The 24,649-nt window shown below is 39.3% G+C and overlaps 2 protein-coding genes across 8 annotated transcripts in view; one reads left to right on the top strand and one right to left on the bottom strand.

Moving 5' to 3' along the window:
• CLIP4 (CAP-Gly domain containing linker protein family member 4) overlaps positions 1–14,456 on the top strand; it is a 63,180-nt gene extending 48,724 nt beyond the window's left edge. For 3 of the 6 annotated variants that reach the window (XM_072767399.1, XM_072767401.1, XM_072767400.1), the window contains exons 13-16: positions 1,358–1,481; positions 5,522–5,586; positions 6,620–6,692; positions 12,239–14,456. In XM_072767399.1, coding sequence (XP_072623500.1) covers positions 1,358–1,481; positions 5,522–5,586; positions 6,620–6,692; positions 12,239–12,560 — 584 coding nt within the window. In that variant the 3' untranslated portion in view covers positions 12,561–14,456. Of the gene's footprint in view, positions 1–1,357; positions 1,482–5,521; positions 5,587–6,619; positions 6,693–12,235 lie in introns of all 6 variants that reach the window. The other 3 variants (XM_072767397.1, XM_072767398.1, XM_026015986.2) reach the window with 1 other exon arrangement.
• A 6,447-nt stretch (positions 14,457–20,903) lies between these two features.
• ALK (ALK receptor tyrosine kinase) overlaps positions 20,904–24,649 on the bottom strand; it is a 673,225-nt gene continuing 669,479 nt past the window's right edge. For both annotated transcript variants that reach the window (XM_026016017.2, XM_072767396.1), the window contains one exon: positions 20,904–23,803. In XM_026016017.2, the coding sequence (XP_025871802.2) occupies positions 23,117–23,803 (687 nt within the window). In that variant the 3' untranslated portion in view covers positions 20,904–23,116. The remainder of the gene's footprint in view (positions 23,804–24,649) is intronic.

Below are 24,649 nucleotides of genomic sequence, written 5' to 3'. Positions count from 1 at the left end.
CATAGTCAAAATTGTTAACACTTGTCATAATGTCTTTTTCTGTGGTATGTTACATTTTTTATAGTCATATGGTAAACATGTAGCTGTTATATGGTACACTGTGACATTGAACCATTATAACTGTGGCACTCCGAGAAATAAAAATAGCAACCAGACAACCCTGGTTAATGACATTCAGAAATGTGATGACCTAATTTCAGAGCATTAGTATGGCCAAGCAGTAAGTTTGTGTACCTTACTCTGTACTCCTATGCTGTTTAAGTACAGAAGACTGTAGTCCTGTATTAGTCTTTCAGTGCAAAAGTATCTAGAAATGGGCTCAAATATCATCTTTTTGAACATAAGAAGAAAAGACTGAAGAACTTTAGGTTGCCATTTTTGAAGTTATAGAGAGTCTGAATTAGTAGTCTGAAAGAAACAATATTTTTGTATTTTGGAATCTGTAATTTGCAGTTAAAATTTTCAATATCTATATTCTGATTTTTATTTGATACTAATTTAAGAGACCAGGTGCAATTACTACTTTATTCTCCCTTTAAATAAAAATGAATGGATGATTAGGCCACTTCTAACTGGTCTTGAGGTAACCCCAATTTGAGAATCCTTATTCCAGGAGTATGTATATACCTATGCTAGGAGTAGATGTCCATTTACCTAATTCTCACAACCTCACTGCTTTAATTTTGGCTTTCTAGAAAAGGAAGTCCTCTTATTTTCCTCAGTGTGGGCCCTTTTACATGCTTAAAAGCTTTTTAGAAAATTCTTCCAACTGGCTAATCTCAATCTTTTCACCAAGGTTAAGTATGATTTTTCTATTTATCCTGTGTAGGGAAACAAGGAAAAAGAAGAGTCACCATGAAGTCTAATTGTATTTTCCATATTACTTTTGTCCTTCCTTAATTATTTAAGAACTGTTTGTGATGTTGGAATGTTGGGAGAGTAAAAGGGAAAGATTGCATATGCACTTTATGATTAATACAACTCAGTATTGTATTGTACTTCTCTCACTTAAACACACCATATCACTGAGTCAAGGACAATTTCTTTTTCATTATGGCTTTTAGATATATTGTGGTCGTAACACTGCTTGCATAATAGCTAATTCATGCCAAATTTATGTATTTTATCTCTCTCCTTTAATGTATAACTCTGTAATTGTGCTTGTAAGATGTTTTTTCCTACTCATTTTTTCAAATTTTCAAATTTTATCATTTGAAAGCTCAATGATCATGATGCTCTTTCATCATTTTGGTCATTTTGTGAAAATGTTAAGCCATCTGGGCTTTGGATTTGTATAGTAGCATAACCATTTTGGAGAAAATGCAGATGCTTTTAAAATCCAATATTCTTTTTCTAGGATATTGGTATGGTATAGAGCTTGAGAAACCCCATGGCAAGAATGATGGTTCAGTGGGAGGTGTGCAGTATTTTAGTTGTTCTCCAAGATATGGAATATTTGCTCCCCCATCCAGGGTACAAAGGTGAGAAAAATGAAATTTATGTTTATTTACAAAGTTTTTCTGTAACTTGCAATGGTTTATAGAGTTCCTCATTTTATATTAAAGACATGCACCGACTATAGCTCGTGTCTTCTTTCAAGGGGTTAACCAACCACCTTCTTCAGAGAGAAGGCTCATGGAAAGCTAAATTTGCTTTGCTGAGGATTTGCAATTTTAAAACCCTCCTTTATTCCTCATTTGCAAACCCTATGAGTATGTGTAGGCTATTAGAAGTGGCGTTTGCTGCTAAGAACAGTGAGAGCAGCAAGCTTAATCTGTCATGCAAACAAAAGTAAAAATGCTCTCTGATTGCTTCAGTCACATCCTAACTACATTAAATTTCCTGCCAGCAGGCACCCCATTCATTCTCCTCCAAACCTAATGGAACCAAAATGGCTTTTTCCTCTGATTTCTTTAGTTTTCAAAAATAGATAGGCAGTAGATCTTTGGGGGAAGTGAAGCTTTAAGGATTTATATATAATGTACCTCCTTGGCGTTTCTCCTTAAGATGGTACACTTCTGTACCAGCCACTCTGGCTTTAAAAAAAAAAAAAAGGTTGAGCAGAAATAAGTCCTTGTGAAATTCCAGGTACCATTATGTGAAATGACTTGTCTGCTGAAAGAAGTTGGCTTGGCATGCTTTTCATTGGATGGGAAATGGGATACTCATCTTTAAATAGGAAAGAACATATATGGTATAATCACACTCATGAGAATGGATCTGCCATCACATTCTAGAGTCCCATCTAGTTGCCTTTTAGCTAGACTGTGTGACTGCCTCCTGGCAGATTTTAGAGTTTTTATATCTGTCTTCTTCCTCACTTTGCTTTTCTTAATAATTACACATAGTTTTTATATTAATTTCCTTTTTCTTTGATGTATTTGATATAATTTTTTTCTCATTATTTATGACAGTATAGTGTTGAATATATACAATGCTTTGCAGTTTATGAAGTATCTTCAATTGAATGTTGTTTCATTTGATCCTAATAAATATCGGGTCAGGTAAGCTAGAAAATAAGAATAACTATGACAAACATTTGTTGAGCATTTAGTAAATGGTGGGCTCTGTACAGTGTACTTTAGATACATATTTCATCAATCCCCCTCAAACCCAGTGTGTTGTCAGGTATTCTGATTGTTTCATTTTGCCAGTGAAGAAAAGTTTCAAGAGATGAAGTGACTTAGCTGAAGTCATAGAGTTAGCGTAGGGGAGCAAAAAGTTTCCTCTACCCTTTTAGAGTCAGTAAACTGATTAGGAGGTGTTGTGTGTGTGTGTGTGTGTGTGTGTGAATTACAGCAGATAAATTAACAGGAGAAAAGGCATGCAAGTTTATTACATTTAAATTTGCATGTACCTGGCATCACAGAAAGAAGTGAATTCCTAAGTAAGTGGTGAGATTGGAATTTTTACAGATCATCTTACTAGGAGAAAGAGAGGGAGGAAAAGGCCACTTATGAGAGGGCAGATGGTTTTTAGGAAAGATAAGTGGATGGGAGATAATAGTTTGTGACTGTGTCTGTCGGGATGTGGTGTCAACTTCCCATCTCCTTGCCTGTGAGAAGAGTCAGTCTTCCCTGCTTGAAGAGACTGCTCCGGAGGGGGATATGTGACAAGAGTTCTTCTTTTGGAGCCCCTGGTCTAGGCAGATAAGGAGAGTTCAGAGAAAGCCTCTTCCTGCATTTGTTGATTCTCAAATGTCTTTAGCTGAAAATAATCCTTATGCCAGAGTGGCTTGTTTTAGAGTGGCATATTTTGCTCTTTCCTACACTAGTTAATGATGGGGTTGGACTCAGCCCAGGTTTGTTATTTTGTTGTTTTTTCTAATCCCTTGGTTTTAGACACTCTGCTGTTTTGTGGTAGGCATTTTATAAGTAAAGCAAAAGAGATGCTAGTCAATGAGCAGCATTTACAGGTGCTGGCACAGTGTATAGCTCTCTGTGTATTATTCATGCCTTTGAAGCTCCCTCTGAGTTAGGTCCTATAATTATCCCTATTTCACAGGTGGGGAAAGTAAGGCACAAGGAAATGAAGTGAGTTGTGTAGGTGTACACAGCTCCCAAGTGGAGATTTGAACCCAGGTAGTTGCATGTGTGTTCTTAACCAGTACAGTGTAATGACTAAAAGAGGACTTTGTTTAGGATGAATGTCTTATTAATGATTGATTTGGGGTAAAATCCATGTTGAATCCCCAGTCTTCTGGGTTCTCCTATTGCCTTGGACAGATCTTTACTAACATTACTGCTACAAGTTTTATTTGTCTCCTGGTCGTGAGGACTGGGGTTCTTCCTTTTAGGTTTGATTATCCAGAGGCCCACTTACCAAATCCAGTGCAGTGTGTCTTTATGCTGTAATAGCTTTTCCCCTTTTGATATTATGAAGCCACTTTCTTTCTCATGGTTTTGTGTTCTTTTTCTTGCTATTTATTGAACACATGGTTTTTACCTTTGTTTTCTTTGCCTTCTATTTGGTCGTCTTTAAGGTGATTCATTTAAAAGCATCCCCCTCTTAGAAGATACAAGGCTCTCTCTGTAAATGAACTGCTGTCTCCATCCAGCTGTCTTCCTGTCATCTTCTGATTGTCTCATTCATCATCATCAAATACTATTAAGTGTCTTTTAGCACTTTGTGCTGTGCTAGGCATTCTATAAGCAAATAAAACAGACATGGTCCCTGATTTTGAGGAATTTCTAATTTAAACCCGCTTTAGAGCTCTTAAAAGACACCAGTGATCCTCAAGAAGAAAAGAATTTTAAATTAGGTACTGCTTGAGGACAGTCTTAATAAAGTAGTGACCAATCACAATATCACTCCTCCCAGATTGTAGTTGGCTTACCCTCTCTCTTTTCCATTAAGGAAAAAAATGTGTCTCCTGTCTGAGACTCTGTGCACATGTTATTCCCTCTGCTTGGAGAGCATTTTACTATAGCCCAGCTTTCATTGAGTTCATACCTTTTCTTCTATTACTAAATAAATCATCCAATATTTCTTTGCAGAAATTCTAAGAAAACTTACCAACTGGATTTAATCTTATCTCTCTACCTACCTACCTACCTACCTACCTACCTATCTACCTAACTACCTACCTACCTACCTATTTTTTGCCTAAGCTTCATCAGTACAGTAGTAATTTTCTTATTCTTTAGTTCTCATGATTAGGTACTTATTATTAATGATCTGATCACTTTTAGAATTAAGTTCTTCTCAGCTGCCCATTACCACCTAATTATCTGTCCTTTTCATCAAGTCCTATTCTACTCGTTCATCAGTCTCTCACTGATTGCCATAGTGTGTATATCACGTAAAAACTATGCCCATGAGTTGTAAGATGGAATAGCAAATACTGTGAGAGTTGCAGAATTACTTGTTGGTGACCAAATGTCCTGGAGGAAGCGATTGACAGAATGAAGGCTTTGTGGGTTAGGTCAGTAAACAACTGAAAGAAAATTGGCTTTTAACAATGAAGAATTATTTGAATATTAAAAAATAAAGACAGACCTGTTAGGAAAGTTACCTTTATGATTGTGCTGAGAGTCAAATATAAAGTCAAAGATGTTGAATTGTATTTAGCCATGCAATTTCATCAGAAAATCACATGCATACACAGACTGAGTCAGATCTTTTTTTCAATTTAAGAATGTGATGTTTTTAAAATTCTGATCGAATATTTGTTAAATTTAACATAAATTGATTTTCAGATTTCTTAGTTTCATTTTTGAAGATAAAATTCCAAAGAAGTAAAGTCAGGTCCCTATTTTAAGTTGAATTCATTTTGAGTTGACTTTTTCTGCATTAATCATCCTTAGATAACAAGGTGCTCTTCTGTGTTGTAATTGCCTATTTCTGATGCCAACTAGAAGTTGTTCATTCCTGGCTCCTAATAGATGTTCAATAAATGTTTGTTGAATAGGTGAAATAAATAACCATTGGTGTGAAAACCTCAGTTAACAGCCAGTCTCAAATCTGAAGACCTGCTATTTCTTCTTATGAGGTTTGCTAATTAGGTTTGTTTTATTCACAGGGTAACAGATTCCCTGGATACTCTTTCAGAAATTTCTTCGAATAAACAGAATCATTCTTATCCTGGTAGGTTTTATACAGTGTTATGTTCCAATAATTATTCCTTTGCTTTTATTTATCAAAAAAAATTTTTATTGTGAAGTATATGTGTATACAACTGGGTGTTTTTCTGTATGTTGGTAAATTGAACACCAATAAAAATTAATTAAAAAAAAAGAGTGTATAAATGTGTTTATATAGTCAATTAATGGTAAAGCAAGCATCTGTTACCTGCCCCCTCGCTGAAGATGACCTGAATGGTCATATATATAGTATATACTTATATGTAACTATACATACCAGTGTCTTTAGTCATTAAACTTCAGTTTAATATAGTATACATATATAGTATACTACATATACTATATATACTATATGCCATATACACTAGTATACATATGTATACTATATGTAACATATATGTATGTAACTTTTAAAAAATATATATATGTAACTTTAAAAAAAAATATATATATATACTGGCTTCAATCAAGAGATTCATTTAGCACATCTGGTCTGCCATAACTTTCCAGAACTGGAAATCTTACTCTTTTTTAGAAACATCTTTTTTTAAAAAAATGTACCTTTTGTGAAATACATTTTAAAAATAACTCATTTGGAGATGCCAAGAATCATAAACTCTGAAATTTATTTTTCAATATTTTATAAATGAGATATTTGGTGATAGTGTTTTCTAAGCCATTTTTATCTTCTCATATGATTTATTAAGATTATAATATTTGAGAATAAGAAGATCCAGCCTTATTAGTCTAATTTAGTTTTATTTGGTTTTCAAGAAATTTTATATTAAAAACCTCCAAATGGAATGTCATGATCTTATTTGTACATATGCACAGTTTGATGAGAAACGTAAGATAAAAATCTGTCTAAAAATCTAAACCACTATTATGTTCTGTGTGTACTTTTTTTGCTTTCTGTTTCCAAAGAAACTTTTGACAGGCTAGAACACCTGTAGAAGAAATGATAAAATATAACTTTGAATGAGAACTGCAGATGTGTGATTTATTTTTCCTCTTTTGACCTTAACTTTGACATTTAGGTTTTAGGAGAAGTTTCAGTACAACTTCTGCTTCTTCCCACAAAGAAATTAACAGAAGAAATGCTTTTGCCAAGTAAGTATTCAGAAGATTTAGAAAAACATTTTTCCAGATGAACATGGCAGGGATCTGTGAAGAAAGAAAATAGCTTCTGTCCCTTTTTACATTGCTTGGTGGAATTTCTCTGCCTACGAGAAAAGGTGTGATGAGTGTATTAAGAAGAGCCCTCCCTGCCTCCCCGCCTCCCTGTCTCCCCCTCAAGCTCAGTGCAAAATGTCACCAGTGACTAAGTAGTGTGCCACATGGATTTTTGGGGAGATTTAGTACCATTAGTGAAAGTTGGAGGAATTTACATTTTGTCTTACCATTGAATAGGATGGATTGACTTTCAACTGTTTACTTAATTAATCAAATTTGACTTCATATTTTCGGCAACATGTTAAAAAAAATGTCAGGTCTGTTTGCATGAAGTGATCTTAGTATTATTTAAAAAAAATACTCCCAGCTCCTCCTGTAGAATATACTGCTCAAAATGCTTTTTTTTTGGTGGTTGTTTCTTTATAGAATCTTTTTTTTCTTTTTCATTTTTATTTATTTCCCTCAGACCCACTTTACTTCCCCGGATATTTTCCTGACACTTTTGGAAACTTTTTTTTTTTTTTTTTTTTTTTTTAATTTTAGAAGGATATGAGGCTCTTTTAGATTGATTGGGTTAAGGGGCTCTTGTTTTATTTTAAAACTTTCCAGTTAATCTGAAGACTAATGCCTGGGGCTGTGGAGGGTTGGGTGTGGAAGGAAGAAAGGACTAGCTGAGTAGGGAAGCATACATCCTTGCTTATTTGTGGTGTTCTGGAAGCTGCTAGAAAGTGGAACCCAGGAACTGGAACTGGGCAGTCAGCTGAGCAACAGGTAGGTGGTTTACATAGTCTGGTGAGAAGTTAGTCAGGGCATCACAGGAATCTAAAATTTCAGTTGCCAACCATGATTGTCCTAAGACATTGCCAGGTACTGTTTAACAGCAGGGTGGGCTAGGGGGTCTGTTTGTGTTTTCTTTCTTTCCTCCATACCTTCACCAATTTCAGAATGCTGAGATTGGTCTCCTCACTTGAGTAGCTGAGAGCGTTAAGACTCTCTGCTCTGGTTTCTTGAATATATCCAAGAGTTCTAAGGCAGAATGGAAGAAATACCAGGAAGAGACTACTGAAATACAAAGGAGCCAGGGTGGGTGGGCAGTGTCAAAGGCCGTATGCAATGCTGGGGGTGGGAGAGTGCCACATCCAGGGAACCAAGGGAAGGATAAATGTGAACCATAGGAATGAATTATGCAGCAGGTATAGGTATGCACAAGATCATCTGCTGACATAAGGGAAAATATGGGGACCTTCTCTTAATTTTCTGTAAAAATGAAATGAAGCTTTACTGATATTTGTACAGATTGAGACTAGTACCTGTTTTTTAAAAAAGAAAAATACTTTTATTGAGGGTATAAAATCAATTTTTAAAAATAATTGATTTTTGCTTATAGAGTACAGGACTGAAATATTCAGTGGCTGCTGTTCTAAGGAACAAAAGGCAGGCTTTGGGTGTTGGCAGGTGCCAGGAGAGCTGTCTGTGATCTTGGGCTAGAGGAGACATTAGAGTGACAGCTGGCCTTCTGCTGAGGGCACAGAGTGGATCGGATCCTGTGCTGGCCCTAGGTTGGAAGCATGATGTGTTCTGAAGACCACGTGTTGAAAAATGAATTCATTGAGATTCCCCACACACTACCATTTTCTTGTGCATCCACATGGAAATAAATGATACTTCCAGAAGAAACATGGAAAACATGGAGGTTATGAAAATTCCTGGGGAGGACACCTGAAGGATTTGGGGGAAAGGACTTGCCTGCCCCACATAAAGGAGGACGTGAGGAAAGGGAACAGGATCTGGTTTTCTCTCTTGTTTGTGAGATGACAGTGATGAATGCATTTCCTTCAGAGGATGAAATGATGGCAGGGGGCTTGAAGCAATTCTCCTGTCTTCAGAATTCTCTGTGTATCTAATGTCAAGAATGAGGGTAGAGAGGAAGCAGGCTTGGGATTTGAACCGGGCACCACAGCAACCTGGTAGTCACCAGGGGTCTGTCCTTTCCCACCTGGCATCCAGCCTGCATCTGTATCCTGTCACCACACTCAGCCTGGCCCTTGCCAGCTCCTCGCAGCCCCGCTCTCTGTTATGGCGGCGCATCCCGCCTGTGGAGTCCAGCCTGTTGACACGGTTTATGTGGTCAGCTCAAATCTGAATGTCTTTAGGCAGAACTCACATAATCCGGTTTGCTGCGTGTTCTGTTATGTCACATCACCTGTTTGCGTTTGCTGCTTGTCCCTCTAAGCTCTCAGTTCTCAAGCCCAGAGTGAAGCCCAGATCCCCTGGCACAGAGCATCGAGGCCTGCCTGCGTGCGCGGCTCCCGTCTGAGTCCCGTGACTTTGCTGTCCTGTGAGGGCCTCACAAGTGAGGCTGACCTGTCACTTCCTCACTCAAGTTTCTTTTCTGGCCTGAAGGGAGGACAGAGTGCTTCCCCTCCTCATGCTCCTTCAGCACTGTACGCAGTCTGCATGGCAGTGTTTAGGACATTTTACTGATTTTAAATCAGCACAACTCTAGAACCTAGCCCCAGGCCTGCCATTTCATAGGTGGTCAGTTAACATTTTTGAATGAGTAAACATAGCTCTGAAATATACCGTAATTCCAAGTTTCTTACTTCCCTGAGCTTTTAGAGCTTTGATGTAACTTGAATCAAATCATTCTCTTTGTTAACTCTTCACCCAAAACATGAATTCGAATGTTAACTCTTCACCCCTACCATGAATTTTTAAAAAATATTTTATTTATTTATTCATGAGACACGCATACACACACACACACACACACACAGAGAGAGAGAGAGAGAGAGAGAGGCAGAGACACAGGCAGAGGGAGAAACAGGGTCCCTGTAGGGAATTTGGTGTGGGACTCAATCCCAGGACCACAGGGTCACACCCTGAGCTGAAGGCAGACACTCATCTGCTGAGCCACCCAGGTGCCTCCCAAACCGTAATTTTTTTGGTTTAAATCCTGAATTTATTTATTACTTGTTTCTTTCTTTTAAAACTTTTTTGGTCATGAAAGTTGATTGTACAAAATTTGAAAAATTATAAAAAACTAAGTGCAAATAAAGATCTTCTGTAATTTTTATCACCTAGATGGGATTATTACTCCCATTTTGGTAAATACTTTTCCAATTTTTGTCCCAAAGGCATATATTTGAATTTTCAACCAAATTGGACAATTCATACTTTACATACATTTTGAAAGCTTTTCCCCTTAGTAAATCCCATGTTCTTTAATAGTTTTCCTTAGTGAGGATTTTGCAGTGTTTAAAAAGACTGTGTGTATGGAAACATTTCTATGGCGTAATAATACATGAAAAAAATTGTAATTTAACGGATAGTTGATGCCAGACTTTTCATACATGTATCTGTTTCCCTCTCTGCGCAAGTGTGTGTGTGTGTGTGTGTGTGTGTGTGTGTGTGTGTGTGTTCAGGCAGATACCCAGCTCTATTTCCTTCTGGTTCTTTCCTGTTTTCCTAGAATGTATTTAGGTATTTAACTTATATGGAGTTTATTTTAACATACAGTGAGTAGTAAGAATCACATTCTTTCCCCCCAAATTATTTTTTACAGCACCCCTTGTTGAATGTTCACTCCTGTCCCACTGATTTGAAGTTTTCCTTTTTAATCACATAAAAAATATGCATATTTTTCTAAGTTATCTTTTCTCTGTCGTGTAAAAGTACATTCTTATGCCAGAACCACATCGTTTTAATTATAGTAACTTTAGAATTCGACACAATGGCAATGTAAATCTTTGCTTTACATTTATTGTTATTTTATTTTACATTATTGTTATTTTTCAGTTTTGTCTTAATTACTAATACCCATTTGTGGTTGTAAGCTCCTGGCCTTTGTCCTTGGACTGCCTTGCATGGGAGCCCCATCCCTCCTCTTCACCATCTCTCTGACCATAGGCAAATAGCTTAATTCTTTTGATCCTCAAATTCTTCTTCTGTTTGGAGGGAGAGAATATCTACATCAATGGTTTGGGTGAGGTTGGATAGGATAATAGATGGAAAGTGCTTGGCACAGAGTAGGTGCTCAGGAAATGATAGATGGTGTCATTTTTATGTGAAATTCAGAGTGATTTTGTGAGGTTGCAAACAGTATCCCTCTAGGGGGTGAATTTACACAGAACTGACACATGTATGTTTCTATCCAGAAACAAAGGTTGTATGTGTTTCTTTTGTATGTTCTTCAGTAAAGATCTGTACTTTTCCTAATAGGTGTTAGATATTCTTTGTTAGCCTCTTATTGTATGGGTGCATTTGTGATAAATAGTACTTTTTTTCCACTATATTTTCTTACTAAAATTCTATCATGTATTGGCAAATGTGGCTTGGGACAAGTCTTTGGTCCTAGTTTCCTTGCCCATAAAATTAGAGTGGTTTTCCTTTCTTATGGGATCGTTAATGGAAGGAAATGAGATGTGTGAGTGATAGTGTATTAGGAAATAGAGACGTGAAATAAAATAGAGAAGTAGGACCCTGCTTCTTTCAGGTACCATGCAGCTTTGGTTACAGGTTGGTTCTGCATTGTCTCACCAGGGAGGATGTGGAGAAGGGTTTGTTTTCAGAGGACAAGTGGTGTGCGGATAGAGCGTGAGAGGCTCCATTGGTGGTGGTTTCAGGGGAACTTTTTGGGGAAGTCTCAGGTGATATATGGCAACAAGAACTTGGTGATGTTTTTGTTGTGAGTGACTTTCAGGGTCAGCAACTTCTCAGTGACAGAGGAGGAAGCTCTGGGGCAGTATGGCATGAGGTCTTGGATGAGTTCCCTGGGTGGATGCTCTGTAGTGTTGTTATCAGGTCAGGTTGGTGGCAGGTGCCAGGAGGAAGTGCCTTGTAAATCACATTTTGTAGAGGAAAGAAGAGGAGTCCTCCTGGAAACTAAGATCCTCTTTACTGTTAGTGGCAGGGAGGGTAGGGAAACCCTTAAGTGTGGCTGGAGTTCACTCATGGTATGTGTATCTGTGTGTGTGTATAAATTTATTTTATAAAGTTATAGATTAGGAGTTTTTTACATTGTTTTCAGGTAAATAAGTGTTTAAAAAGTGAACAAAAGGTCATTTTAATTTGCCACAGCCCTAATGCTATGTTTTTGTTTTTGTTGTTGTTTTGCTTTGATAATTGATAGCAGTTAAACAGGTTATAAGTATATTTTTTCTAGTGGATGTTTTACAGAAAATAAAAAGTGTGTGTGTATGTGTGTGTGTGTGTGTGTGTGTGTGTGTGTGTATTTAGAAATTACTAGTGAAATCTTAAATCCAGATTAGGGTACTATTAAGATAGCCAAGAGAGAAAAATGTTTCAAATGTTGAATGGAAGTATATCCTAATATTGCTATTTAGAATAAAAGCCATCAGGTTGTGAACATACAGTATTTTTTCTTTGTGAATGAGTTGTGGATCTGGTGGTAGAAATGGATGTGACAAATTGCCTGTGTTGCTTTCATGGTGAAGAGTTCCCCTTGCTCTTCTGCCCAGCAGATCTAAAACTGCCCTGCGCCGCAGCTGGAGCAGCACCACCACCGCTGGAAGTGTTGAAGGGAGCGTGAAGCTGCACGAGGGGTCCCAGGTCCTCCTCACGAGCTCCAATGAGATGGGGACCGTTAGGTACGTGGGCCCCACTGACTTTGCTTCAGGGATCTGGCTTGGACTTGAGCTTCGAAGTGCCAAGGGGAAGAATGATGGAGCAGTGGGTGACACACGCTATTTCACCTGTAAGCCCAACCACGGAGTCTTAGTTAGGCCAAGCAGAGTAACCTATCGGGGAATAAATGGGTCAAAGCTTGTGGATGAGAATTGTTGAGTTACACTTCTGACACACTAAATGAGCTCATATACATACATGAAATATAGAGCCCATCGCAAATGGTTTATTTAGCCATTCGTTTAGATTTGAAAATAGAGCTCTCTTCCTGAAAACCATTATAACAATTCAGAGAGACTCCTTTAGAGAGCTAGAAATCTGAACTGTGGGAATCATGGTTCTCTTAAAACAAGTTCAAAATAAGCATTTTTAAGAGCTTTTAAAAAAGCTTTAAAGCCAAGAGAATTCTGAGACTTAGGGGGAAAAAGTGTGCCATTAGGTAGCCAACTGACGTTGCTTACTCTGTTTCATTTTGCACATAATATTGGATTTTTCATAGGCTGTCATAATGAGGGTTTTCACAAGCTCTGGTTTTAACCTATGACATTCACATGACCTTTGTTCTGTCAAGTATTTTTGGAGCTTTTCTTTCTGTACTAATAAGTACAGTAAGAGAATAGCATCTCAATGATTAGCGTATTTTTCATATAGTTTTCTTTGTGTGTGTGAAATGATTTGACCTTTCAGGAATGCCTCATCTAGAGATATGTTAAAATCCTGGAGTCGGTGGGCCTTCTTATGCTGAGCCTCTCAGCCAATAACAGATAGAGAAATGGAAGTTCTAGAGCAGCTCTTCTCTTACCCAGGGGCTTTAATTAGCTGATTAACAGAGCTAAGAATAGAGTGTGGGTCTCCTGACCTGTGGCTCATGCTCTTTCCTCTATACAAAGTGTGTAATCACAGATTTTTCTTCTGTGTTGGCAACTGCCCCATCTGAATAAACAACAACCCCATCATTAGGCTTATGAATTCAAGTTGTAATTGGAATTTTTTGCACATATTTGTCTAATTCCTTATTGGACATATCTATAATATACACGAAGCACTTTTAAAACATAATGCACTTTCATCTTTGTGGAAAATTTGCCATTATTTCTTCCTGAAATATGAAAAACATTTAGAAAAATTATATTTAAGAGAAGAGAGTAAATTAAGATGTTAGGAAGAATATAATAGTTATTCATTTACATGTATATGGTTTCTCAATGTTTTTGCTTCTATTCATAAAACTGGTGTTGTGTTTGCTATCTTTGCTGTTTTTATATTTTCAGTTGTTGCAGAATTCAGCCTGTTACAAAGCTACAGAACTGTATCATGTTTTTGTATTTCTTTTGGAGCACATGTTAACAAACTAGGCTTCAAAATAGAGTGATACAATGTAAAACATTTGTGTTGTGGATATGTATTGATGTTTCTGTCCTATGTGTAAAGATTTATCTTTTATTGTAGATATTTAGACTTTAAACTACACAGAAATATTGGAACAGTTTACTTTATAAGATTAAAAGTATCCTTTAGAACGGAGCTCGCTTTGTGCTTAGAAGTATAATATGTTGAACTATTTTGCAATATACTATTTAAAGTCTAAATTCTGTTGCTTTGCTGCCTTTTTAAAAAGAAGTGTGGTATTTCAAATATTGCCAGAGCTATTTTCCTGATATACATTTGCAAAATATGGCTGCTTTATAATCAAGGAATATTTTTATTGATTGAAGAAAATGCCTGTATTGCAATCAAGAGTAAACTTATTTTATTATACAGCTTATTTCTTTAAAACTCTATTTATACCTTAATATAAAATTCATGACTGCTCTGAACTTGGGTGTCCATAATTCTTCTTGTTAAATATGAAACCCTCTCAGAAACAGTAATGCCAACTCTAAGGTCAGGGAAACAATTGTTCTCATATTTAGATTAGGATCATTAAATCCATATAATGTGTATGTTTACATATACTTACAAATTAGGTGTTTTCATTTGTGTTTTGCTTATTAAATGTCATTCACAGTTCAATTCTTGAGCATTAATAAAAAGGGAAGCTGTTTGGTTTTGAAATGTTATCTTGTCATTACCCTTCATCTCCCCCTTCTCTCAGTAACTCAGAGTGCATGGGCTTCATGCTGAACTTTTTCGTCTTACCACACACAGTGACTTGGATTTGTCCTATCCTTCTAGAGTTTTAAAAAGTATCATGCTTCCTACTCAACAAGTAAAGTTATATTTTTAGCTACCCTTCTACTATATCATTTTGATAGCCATTTAAGAGAAGAATGGGTTTCTAGAGTTTTCTAAAATTGCTTCACTTTCTTTTATACCAGTGGGATTTCATTTGTTTATTTCAGATAGAATACTTTGAATTTATTTTTTTATTTTTAGCTTTTAGATTTTTATTTATTTATTCATGAGAGCGAGAGAAAGAGGCAGAGACATAGGCTGAGGGAGAAGCAGGCTCCCCACAAGGAGCCCGATGTGGGACTCAATCCTGGATCCTGGGATCACGTCCTGGGCCAAAGGGAGATGCTCAACTGCTGAGCCACCCAGGTGTCCCAATACTTCGAATTTGGATTAAAGAACATATAAATAATTACCCTCATTCTATCACAAAGCTTTATTTTTTTGTTTTAGGGTAACATGGTGGTAATATTTTTAAGTGCTTAAGAGTGTTCAGATGCAGATGTTTGCCGACTCTGAACCCTGAGACATTGCAGTCTTGGTCTGAGACTCTTGCACCCTCCTCTCCAGAACCATATATACCCCCTCATGTTTTATTTTTCTCCTTAGTATTTACCATACTTGGTCATGCTAGGCTTTTGCTTATTTCTCTCTTCCCTTACTAGACGGAGGGATGGATATGACTGGTTCATGCTTTATCCCTGACACCTGGGGTAATACTTGGTACCTAGTAGATGCTCAGTGAATGTGGAATGAACAGAGGCAGTGAAGGCCATTGATGGTTCAAAGTAGGGGTATTATCAGGTGGCCTCAAGAGACCAGGCCATGCAACAGGTAATTGGTGCTCGGTAAGGGAAGGAGGAGGACAAGGAAGGTTAGAATCATGTGAGTCCGACTTTCCCCCAGAACAGTGACATGCAGGAGGTAGGAAGGTGCTGGGTGCTGGGTAGGAGGAAGGAAGGAAGGAACAACAGGATCACCGGGGTGTGTGTGTGTGTGTGTGTGTGTGTTTTCCCTGGGAATGGCTTTGAATTTCTGTTTTGACAGGATGATAATTCAGAGAACATAGTCATATGCATGGTCAAATACTGAACATGCACAGTGTTGGTCTCTGGGGCCAGACGTTTTTATTTTGGAGTTTCATTTTGGACCTATCCACTTAGAACATGTGATAATACTATTTAAGCCACATAGACCATTGACTAGAGACCCAGTGTGTTAAGAATCATTCTTAATTAAGAAATAAATCTAGTAATTGTAACTACTCACTGGGTAGTTTTTATCTAAATGATTGACTGAGACATACTATGTATCACCACATTGCAAGCCAGGAAGAGAATTTATTTTTTATTTTTCTTCATGCCCTGTGCTTCACTATACTTATAATACAAATACAGTAGTTAATACAAAACTCACAGTATCACATATATCTTTAGTAATTATTTAATAGTATCCCTTGATACATAGGCCCTTATTTACAAACGATGTCACATATAAGCTGCTTGAATATACAACGGACATTCCTAATGACGCTTGTGTGTAGGCTGAACAAGTTAAATGGGACACATTAAGATTTTATTAGAAGCAGAACATGATGCCTTTGCATAGGCAAAAAGGATTTCCTCTGCCAAAAGTTTTGCTAACGCTCCTTTTCACAAGAGGGGGGAAAAGGTTTATGTGAAGGAATTAGGTTGGTGGGCACATGTTACTGACGATACTGTATTTTCATTATGCTTGATAGGAATGAGGCAGAGTTTCTGCTTATGGCCTCTCCCTTGTGGAGAAGGGCATGAAAAGGTATGGGAACCTTTCTTCTCTTGTTCCTTTAGAATACCTTACAATGAATAGAATTTTCATGATAAAGCAGCAGGAAGTTTCAACATTTTCATCATTTACTGCACGGGGAAGTGTGGTGGTCATGATGGTGCCAAGGGGGCAGTAAAGTTCTGAGTGATGTTAGCAAAGGTATTTTAGGTGTTTAAATTGAGGCTATTAGCTTAAAATAGAATGTCTTCCTAAAGATCACTAGTGTCGTTTAAAAAATGCTCACAAATTTGGCTTAAATTCAGCTCTAAAATCCTAAATGAACCCAGACAGACACATTTGCCACTACTGTAGATACTAGGTATTTCCTCCCATGTACACACCTGTGGGCTTCTTCGTCTGGAGGAATGTGGTCTCAGGATTGTCAGAGTTGTTTGAACTGGATAGGTGACAATAAATAGGGAGTCTCAGAAATCTACTTGTACTGCACTGAATTTGAATTTAAAGCACTTCTAATGCATAGGAAGTGTAAATATCCAGATGCTGTGTCTTCCTTGGCCGAAGCCAATCTCTTAGGGCCCAAGTTCTTTCCGCTCCAGCCCACCAGAGTTCAGGCTGAATGGACTTACCTTCTTGAGGACTGAACTAATTATTCCTCACATGACAAATCAAACTGATGAAGAAGTGAATCCTGATAAAGTGATACACCGAGCTTCCAACCCTCGTTTTACTCTTTCTCTAATATGACTCCTGAGATTCAGCTTCAGTCTCGGTCTGCAATGTTCCAGATGGTGGTTGTCCCTGACAGTTCTGGTCCTGAAGGAGAGGTGTTACTCTCCAGCATCTTTGGAAAGAATATCCCAAGATGGATTTTAACAAATTTTAATAGGCACAAAAAGTCCTGTATTGATGGCAGGGAAAATGGATTTTTGCATTATAGACAACAAAAGAAGAGTCAGGTGTTAAACCTCAGTCGCCTTCACCAAACCTGCTAATAAAAGCGAATTTCTAGTAAGAATTCCAATAGGTTATATATATTATTTAAAAAGAATATAATTTTCTGAAGTGTTCTTTGAATAGAGTTTAGGGAATAATGAAATCGCATAAAGTTTCAGGAGGCCTCACTTTACGCTGCCTGGTGTGTGACCAAGGAGAGTCCAGCGTGATGCTCTGCACTAACTTCTGTCTCGTAGGAAACTTCACTAGCTGCTTACTGGTGCGTATGTGTGCAAAGCGAACCTGCCTTTACTATCACTCTGTTTCTTCTGAGAACTGTGAAATACTTTATAAATATTATTTGGAATAATGCAAAAGGGCTTAAATTGCCCCCCCACCTCCCAAGTATTAGAAGTACTAAAATGTAGAAAATTTGCCTGCAGTCTTCACAATCTTATCTTTTGGTGAGATATTTGAATTGACTCTCTTTGAGGATTTCCTATTTCTAGATTCACTATAAAGCTATATTATTTACAACATGTTTCAAAAAATTGCCATCCAGTTGCAGTAGGTGTGTCTCTAAGCCTGAAAAGAGGGATTCTCTCCAATCCTATGTAATTGGGAGAGAGGACTCCTGTGATGAATGAATGCCTTCTCATAATGGGACTGTGACACTTGTTTTAGGGATACCTTACTCTACAGATGCCTCCTGGTGCCAGACTTGTGGCTTATTCTGGGCTTTGTATCTGGCTCTGGGGATGGAGGTGCAAATTGACAAAAGACAGCAAATGCATCAGACCTATCGTGAAATATCAGGTGTGCCAAAGCTTCCGAAGATAAATTTTATGATTTTACTTTGCTGGTAAATATGCAATTGTAGCAGACATAACAGAAGTTAAATGAGAGGTATGACACTGAAGGCATATAAAGTCATTCAACAAACATGATTCTCAGAGTCCTACAGCTTTGCTTCTTTCAGGAAACCATCCAATTAACTTTTTTGCTATGTTGATAATTTTCTGATTTGTTAAAGAGATCTTTGAATAGAATAAACAGAGAACTGATACTGCACTTCTTTCTGGTCTACTTCTGTATAAAGACTAAATATGATTTGGCTCACTGGGAAGGCACACTGAATTAATTTGCTTTGGCTCTGAATGCATTAAGACTCAAGAGTCAAGGTGTCAAGATTATGGAAAGGAACACACATGCACCCACACACCAGTCCTGGTTTACAGATTGTGGACCAGGGGTTAGGATTTGCCTTATGCAGAGGTGAAGTCTTACAGAATCATTGACCTCAGGGCAGCCCGGGTGGCTCAGCGGTTTAGCGCTGCCTTCAGCCCAGGGCCTGATCCTGGAGACCCGGGATTCAGTCCTGCGTAGGGCTCCTGCATGGAGCCTGCTTCTCCCTCTGCCTGTGTCTCTGCCTCTCTCTCTCTCTCTCTCTCTCTGTGTCTCTCATGAATAAATAAATAAAATCTTAAAAAAAAAATCATTGACCTCAGAGTTGGAATGGGTTTTGAGACCAAATGGCTAGTATTGTTAAATGAGAAAGTGAGAGTTCACGGAACTTGCTGGAGTCTAGTACCTGGGGTGCTCAGCTCCTGCCCCATCTGCATGCGGTCTCTCAAGAAGGCACAGAGTGCTAAACCATCCTAAGTATTGTAATCAGGTGAAGTTCCATCTGATATTCATCTACATTGGCAAATAACATCTCTTAGAGTATAAATATTCTAGAGACTATTAACATACACTAGTTGCTGAGGCTTAGAGGGAGATAAGACTGCCTTTCAACCTAATAGCAACAGCTTGTGCCTATGAATGAGCATTTGAGTGATGGCAGGATAAATAATTGTCATTGCTTTCAAGGAGGCAGTAGTCTTGGTAGATGGATGCAGTAGGGAGATAGCTGGAGAGTGTGGAACAGAGGCATCTGAGAAGTGGGCATTGGGCGCCAGGCCCCAATGCATGTGGGCCTCGGTGCTTGCAGCCTTTCTGAGGTTAGCCTGGTAGTGCCATCTTTACTTGGAAGGGGTACCACACTCATTTTACATTTCCTGAGTACCAAAGAGGGGACATCATTGCTTTAGCTTTGTGGCTATAGTTCATGTTCTTTGTCTCGCCGCACCCCCCCCCCCCATTGTATGTAATATTCTGTTCTCACACTGAGCTTTTCCAATGTTTTAAAGTTAAGCTAGAGCTAAAAATAATTTTGTACTTGAATAGTTCCTTAAAAATTAAATACACCTACTCAGAATACCAAAGGAAAACAGAATCTTAATAGAAGCCTTACTGTTTGTTCTCAATAATTCTCTTTTATTTTAGGGCATCCTATGGAGGATTACGGGAATGCTGGGTTTTGTTTTGCATGTTCGCACAACACAGGGAACCATCTGCTGCAATGAACTTAGGAAAGTCAAATTGTATGTTCTTTGGGGACCTATTTAAGAAGTCATTAGCTAAAGACAGATTGACAACACACTTCATGCGGTTTTATCAATCTTGTCATGGGGAGTCTGTTATTGAGAGTTGTCTGAATTCACATGCACCCTGTTTTTAGGTCTACAAGGCTCATATGAATGTTAATCCTGCTATTATTGGAGAACATCTATTAAAGTAGCCTGATCACTTAGAATTTCATGTGGAGTCAAAGTTAATCTGCAGTTATATAATAACTTATAGTTAGAGAGTTTGCCAAGTATTAATGAAGATGCTGGGAATTTTTAATTACTCAAGCTGATTAAATACCTTCTTTTCTGTGATGCTTATTTGTTGACATTAAAAAAAAAAGAGTTCTGAGTGTGGGAGAGTCTTTACATTCTTTTGGGCTGGAAAGGACTGGGTACTAGTAGGGTTTTTACTCCTGTTATGAAGTGAGTGACAGATGAAATCAAACATGGCACAAACGAGAGAAACCAGAGGCCCAGAGGGGTGGGTGCTAGCACTCCCACAGAGCTTTGGTGGTTGAGAGGCAGGGATGTATAGGCACATTCTGACTTGAAATTCTCCTCACGCCCGGCCCAAATCACTTGGGAATTGAAGAGGTCTACGAGGGAGTGCTGGTGCTTACACATGGTTTGTAATCTCCTTTTGGGGCACTGAGGAAGAGGATCCATTCTCATTGGAGATGGACACATGGGTACAGGCAGTTCCAATACCCCAAGGAGAGCCAGGATTCACGACCTAACTGGTGGGAGAGAATCCAGTTTTTTGACCACTGAATAGATCATACTCTTTTTAAAAAATTAGGTTTATTCCTATTTTGATTTGCTATAATTTTGAGGTACACATATTAATAATTAATCAATTAAACTGATCACTCCCTTACAAACTGTTAGTTTCCCAGTGGTATGGGTGTGAGCTTTTGATGAGCTTATTTATGGGCATGGAATATAAATACTCTAGCTTACAGTTTAATTAACATGGCTTCTATAAACTCTAATTGTGCCCGTGCTCTAGGTAGGACTCTTCCATCATAGTTAATAAGTAAGGGCATCCACAGCATCTGTACAAATCGCTATAGCCATATGGGTCAGAGCAATACTGAGTGGACAGTAGTCCAGGTTAATTTCATGGTGATACCTGGGGCTTTCAGCAAGTTAAATGACACATCTTGAGCTCATCATATCTCAGTGTGGAGTTGTTTATTTACTTATCCATGTATACAGGCTTTTAAGACTTGACTATCATTTACATGAAGATTGATACCAGTGAAGACAATTAGAATCAGCAAATCAAACTCAGTGGTAGTAAGGCACAACCTGAAAAATGTAATGGATTTGTAATTTTTAAGAAGAGAAAGGGATACGATTTTTTTTTCTTCCCCATTAAGGACCATAAAGAGTTGGCTATTTAACCATGTAGCATGCTCCCTGTTTAACTGGTTATTGGTGTTACAGATATTAAATGGAGAAATTGTTCTCAGTTCTTGTCAGCTCCTCCATCATTATCTTTTAGGAGAGTGTTTCTCAAAGTATTGTTCTTGGGCCCCTTTAGGTGGTTTATGAATTAATGTTTGTATCATTGGACTATTTACTTCTGTGCCTGGTGTGAGCCAAAACTTTACTGATATGGTTATTTAGAGATGAGTTTGTTGATGTTTCAGCATCATCTGTAATCTGGTGAAACTATTTGGGCAGCTAAGATAAAGGAAGAGTGGTGTCCAGGGTAGGAGTGCTTCTACAAGATGTGCAGGACCACCGGCTAGGGCAAGGCATCCGCCACAGAAAGAATGGACACTTGGCTAGTATTGGTCTGGAACGGAATGGCTTTCCCACATCCACAGGGAGCCTTGTGATGTAGGTGAAAGTGAGGAGGTGGGGGAAAGGTGGAGAAATATTTATATATATATACAGTCCTGTTGCTTGAGAATGCTTAGAGCCTAGCAAGTAAAGAAAAATGCTCTCCTCCCAAAGTGATGTTTTGGCATAGCCACCAGCAGGAAAGAAGCTGAGCAAAGGAATGGAAGGGAAGCAGAAAGAAAGAATGAAATGAAAATTCACTGATAAAGCATTATTGTGTAAGTACGGGGGTGTAAAACAACACATTTCCAGTTCGCTTTGATGGAAATAAATGTTATTTGTGAAAACCAGGTTCGGAGCCCCCACTATCACATGCCAGCATCCATCTCCACACTCCAGTGCCCGGCTCTTCCTCTGCCACCCAGAGGGAAAATTCTGTTTCCATCTCCATTTGGTAGCTATCTAAACAATGCTGTGTGTATCTGAACAAATCACGACCCCATGTACACTGGGATCGCATGCTGCAGGAGGGCCGAAGGCGGGGGAACACTAGAAGGGCGGACACTGTCCCTCTCAGGACCCCTGAGGGCCTGTCGTTCCAGTGACCCGCCTGCCGCTGCCGGTGGAAAGGTCTGTGTGGTTCACCTTCATGATGGAAACCGTTGGAAGATTTTGGCCTGGGATGTATTGACACTTAGGCCCATGAAGGGACAAGTTTCTACACTTCGATCTATCACTGCTGCTTAACATTTTTGCTTTTAAATGATCAGAGTTGATTTTAATTAGTGGAAGGTGTTAAGTGTAGTAAGAATTCAAATCTTGCATTTTCAATCCAGTAGGAAACCTCGCACTCAGTCCCCCTTAGGAGGGTTTTCTTAAGGCATGAGGTATATTGACAGGATGTTCGAATCTCTGGATCTGTACGTACTGTGTCTTTATCATACTCAAAGTACGCCGAGGATCTGCTTTTCATTCAGATTAGTGTATTCACATTTTCTCTATGGTACCATAACTATTCATCACAATTTTACAATCATCAGTGAATCGACACAATCGAAAGCGTCCCAACATCATCTAAAGGGACATTTCAGCTAGTCGTCTATGATTTTTTTTCCTTTCCCAGTAAAGAGAGTCTTTTCCCCATGCCAGCTCGTTCCAAGTAGCTCCTTTATATCTGTTCCCTGCCCCCTTCAAGTGGTCCGGGTCCACGCCAGCAAGGTCAGGAAACACCTATGGCTCCCGACCGGGAGACACATGAGCAGCTGATGCTGCCGCACTGAAGCCGAGCAGACACGATCTGAGAGAAGCGGGAGGAAGTGGACATCAACCATGCAGAAAAACCTTATGCAACCGAACTGGGGCCTTGTAGTCATCACTTGTCTGGATGATATTTTCTTCTTTTGAAACAGTAAGATGAACCCATGCTCAAAACCTTGTTTTCTAAAGCATTTTGAAAATATAGCTGTTTATGTGGCACTTCAAAACAAGTTGGCACAAAATGAAAAGTGACATTTGGTCTCTGGTTGTGGAGGAGCAATTACCTGTCCCTCCTCCGTGGGCTCGGGGCTCCCAAGGAAGAGAAACAGAGGGCCAGGGGGCTCAGGGCCCAGGTGGGTTTTTCACAATGGCGTCCTCGTAATGGCTGCTTCCGGGCGCAGCGGTGCCCTCTAAGGGTAAGCCCTGTTGCTGGTAGCCATAGTTGACGTTGCCACACGGGAAGTGACGCAGCCTGAACAGAGGCACTTCCTTCATGTTGGCAGTCAGCGAGGATGGTTCTAGGAGCAGAGAGGCACCTGGGAGTCGGCCAGTTGCAACGTTAGGTGGGACAGTACAGCTTCCCTCACGCCCCAGGTTGCCCCTGTCGTGGTGCTGCTCCTTTGCTGGAGGATTGTTCTTTTTGGTGGGTTTCTCTGTAAACCATGAGCCGTAAGTTGGGTTCCATAGGCTGGTCGGTTTGTTTCTGGATCCCTGGACTTTGTGCAGCTCTGACGGTGGGTTGGACTGCGAGAATGCCATGTTCACGTGTCCTCCTTCCACAGCTGGTCCTCTAGTGGCTCGAACGGAGAGCTCCGCGGCCGTGGGCTTCTTGGCAGCTTTGCCGGAGGAAGTGGAAGGCAGGGGAGGCGGGGCAGCTGGATCTGGCCCTTCCTCCCTTTTAGCTTGTGGAGGAGAGACTAGTAGAGGAGGAATTCCCTCAGGGTCTTGGGGCCTCATGGGCACCTTCTCCTCCTCTTCCATGAGTGGGCCATACTCTACGGGCAAAGCAGTGTTGATCACATCTGGGTCCTACAGGCAGGAGAAACGAACGGATTAAGATGTTGAATCACAGACCAAAGCTGCTGGATCTGGAAGCTACCTTACTGGTGGTCTCATCCAAACTGATTTTACACGTGAGGAGACCATTCAGTGTTGATTGGGGATATTTTAATTCAGAGGCACCAGGGAATAGGAGATGAATAGGAAATCATCCTCATCCTTAAAGGACGTGGAGGGGAAGCACTCGTCTAGAGGTGCCAGGTGCTGGGATGCAGCCAACCAACTGCCTGGCTTGGGGGAGTGGGATCAGGGAAGACTTTGCAGGGAACCACCTTTGGGAAAATCTGACAGATTCATGGATTTAAAAAGATTATAAATCACTTTAAAAAAACTTATCCCAGTCTGTTCCCAATAAACTCCCTGCCACTGAAAAGAAAAATCTGGGTGTTTGACTTCAGGTCGGCATGTGTGTACACATGAGGGACGAGGGGAGGGGAGGAGAGACACACACTGTTGGCTCACGAGGTTTCTCTCTTCTCTTCCTAGCTACCTTCCATTTTCATATTTGGATGGGCTACACTTGATTATCATGTTTGCTGTGTTACATCATCGTATCGTTCTGTGTGCGGAAAACACAGTGGTTCTTTATCTGGTCTGGACCTGACCAGGCCCTTTGTGAAGCCCAGGAAGTACTGCAGTGCTATGAGGAAAACCACTTACAAAACCAACTTTGTGCTAGATCATTCTTACAGCAATGGATATATAGAAAAGCAGAAGCAGTTGCCAGAGATACGAAGAAAATCTGTGGAAGGAAACTCAAGCTTGGGGGAATTTAATTCTTTAATATTTTATGCAAATTGGGAAAACCATTGCGTC

Source organism: Vulpes vulpes, chromosome 8 (assembly GCF_048418805.1).
Source record: "Vulpes vulpes isolate BD-2025 chromosome 8, VulVul3, whole genome shotgun sequence".
Taxonomy (NCBI): Eukaryota; Metazoa; Chordata; class Mammalia; order Carnivora; family Canidae; genus Vulpes; species Vulpes vulpes.
Note: the sequence above shows the minus strand (reverse complement) of the source record. Positions and strands in the feature narration are given on the sequence as shown.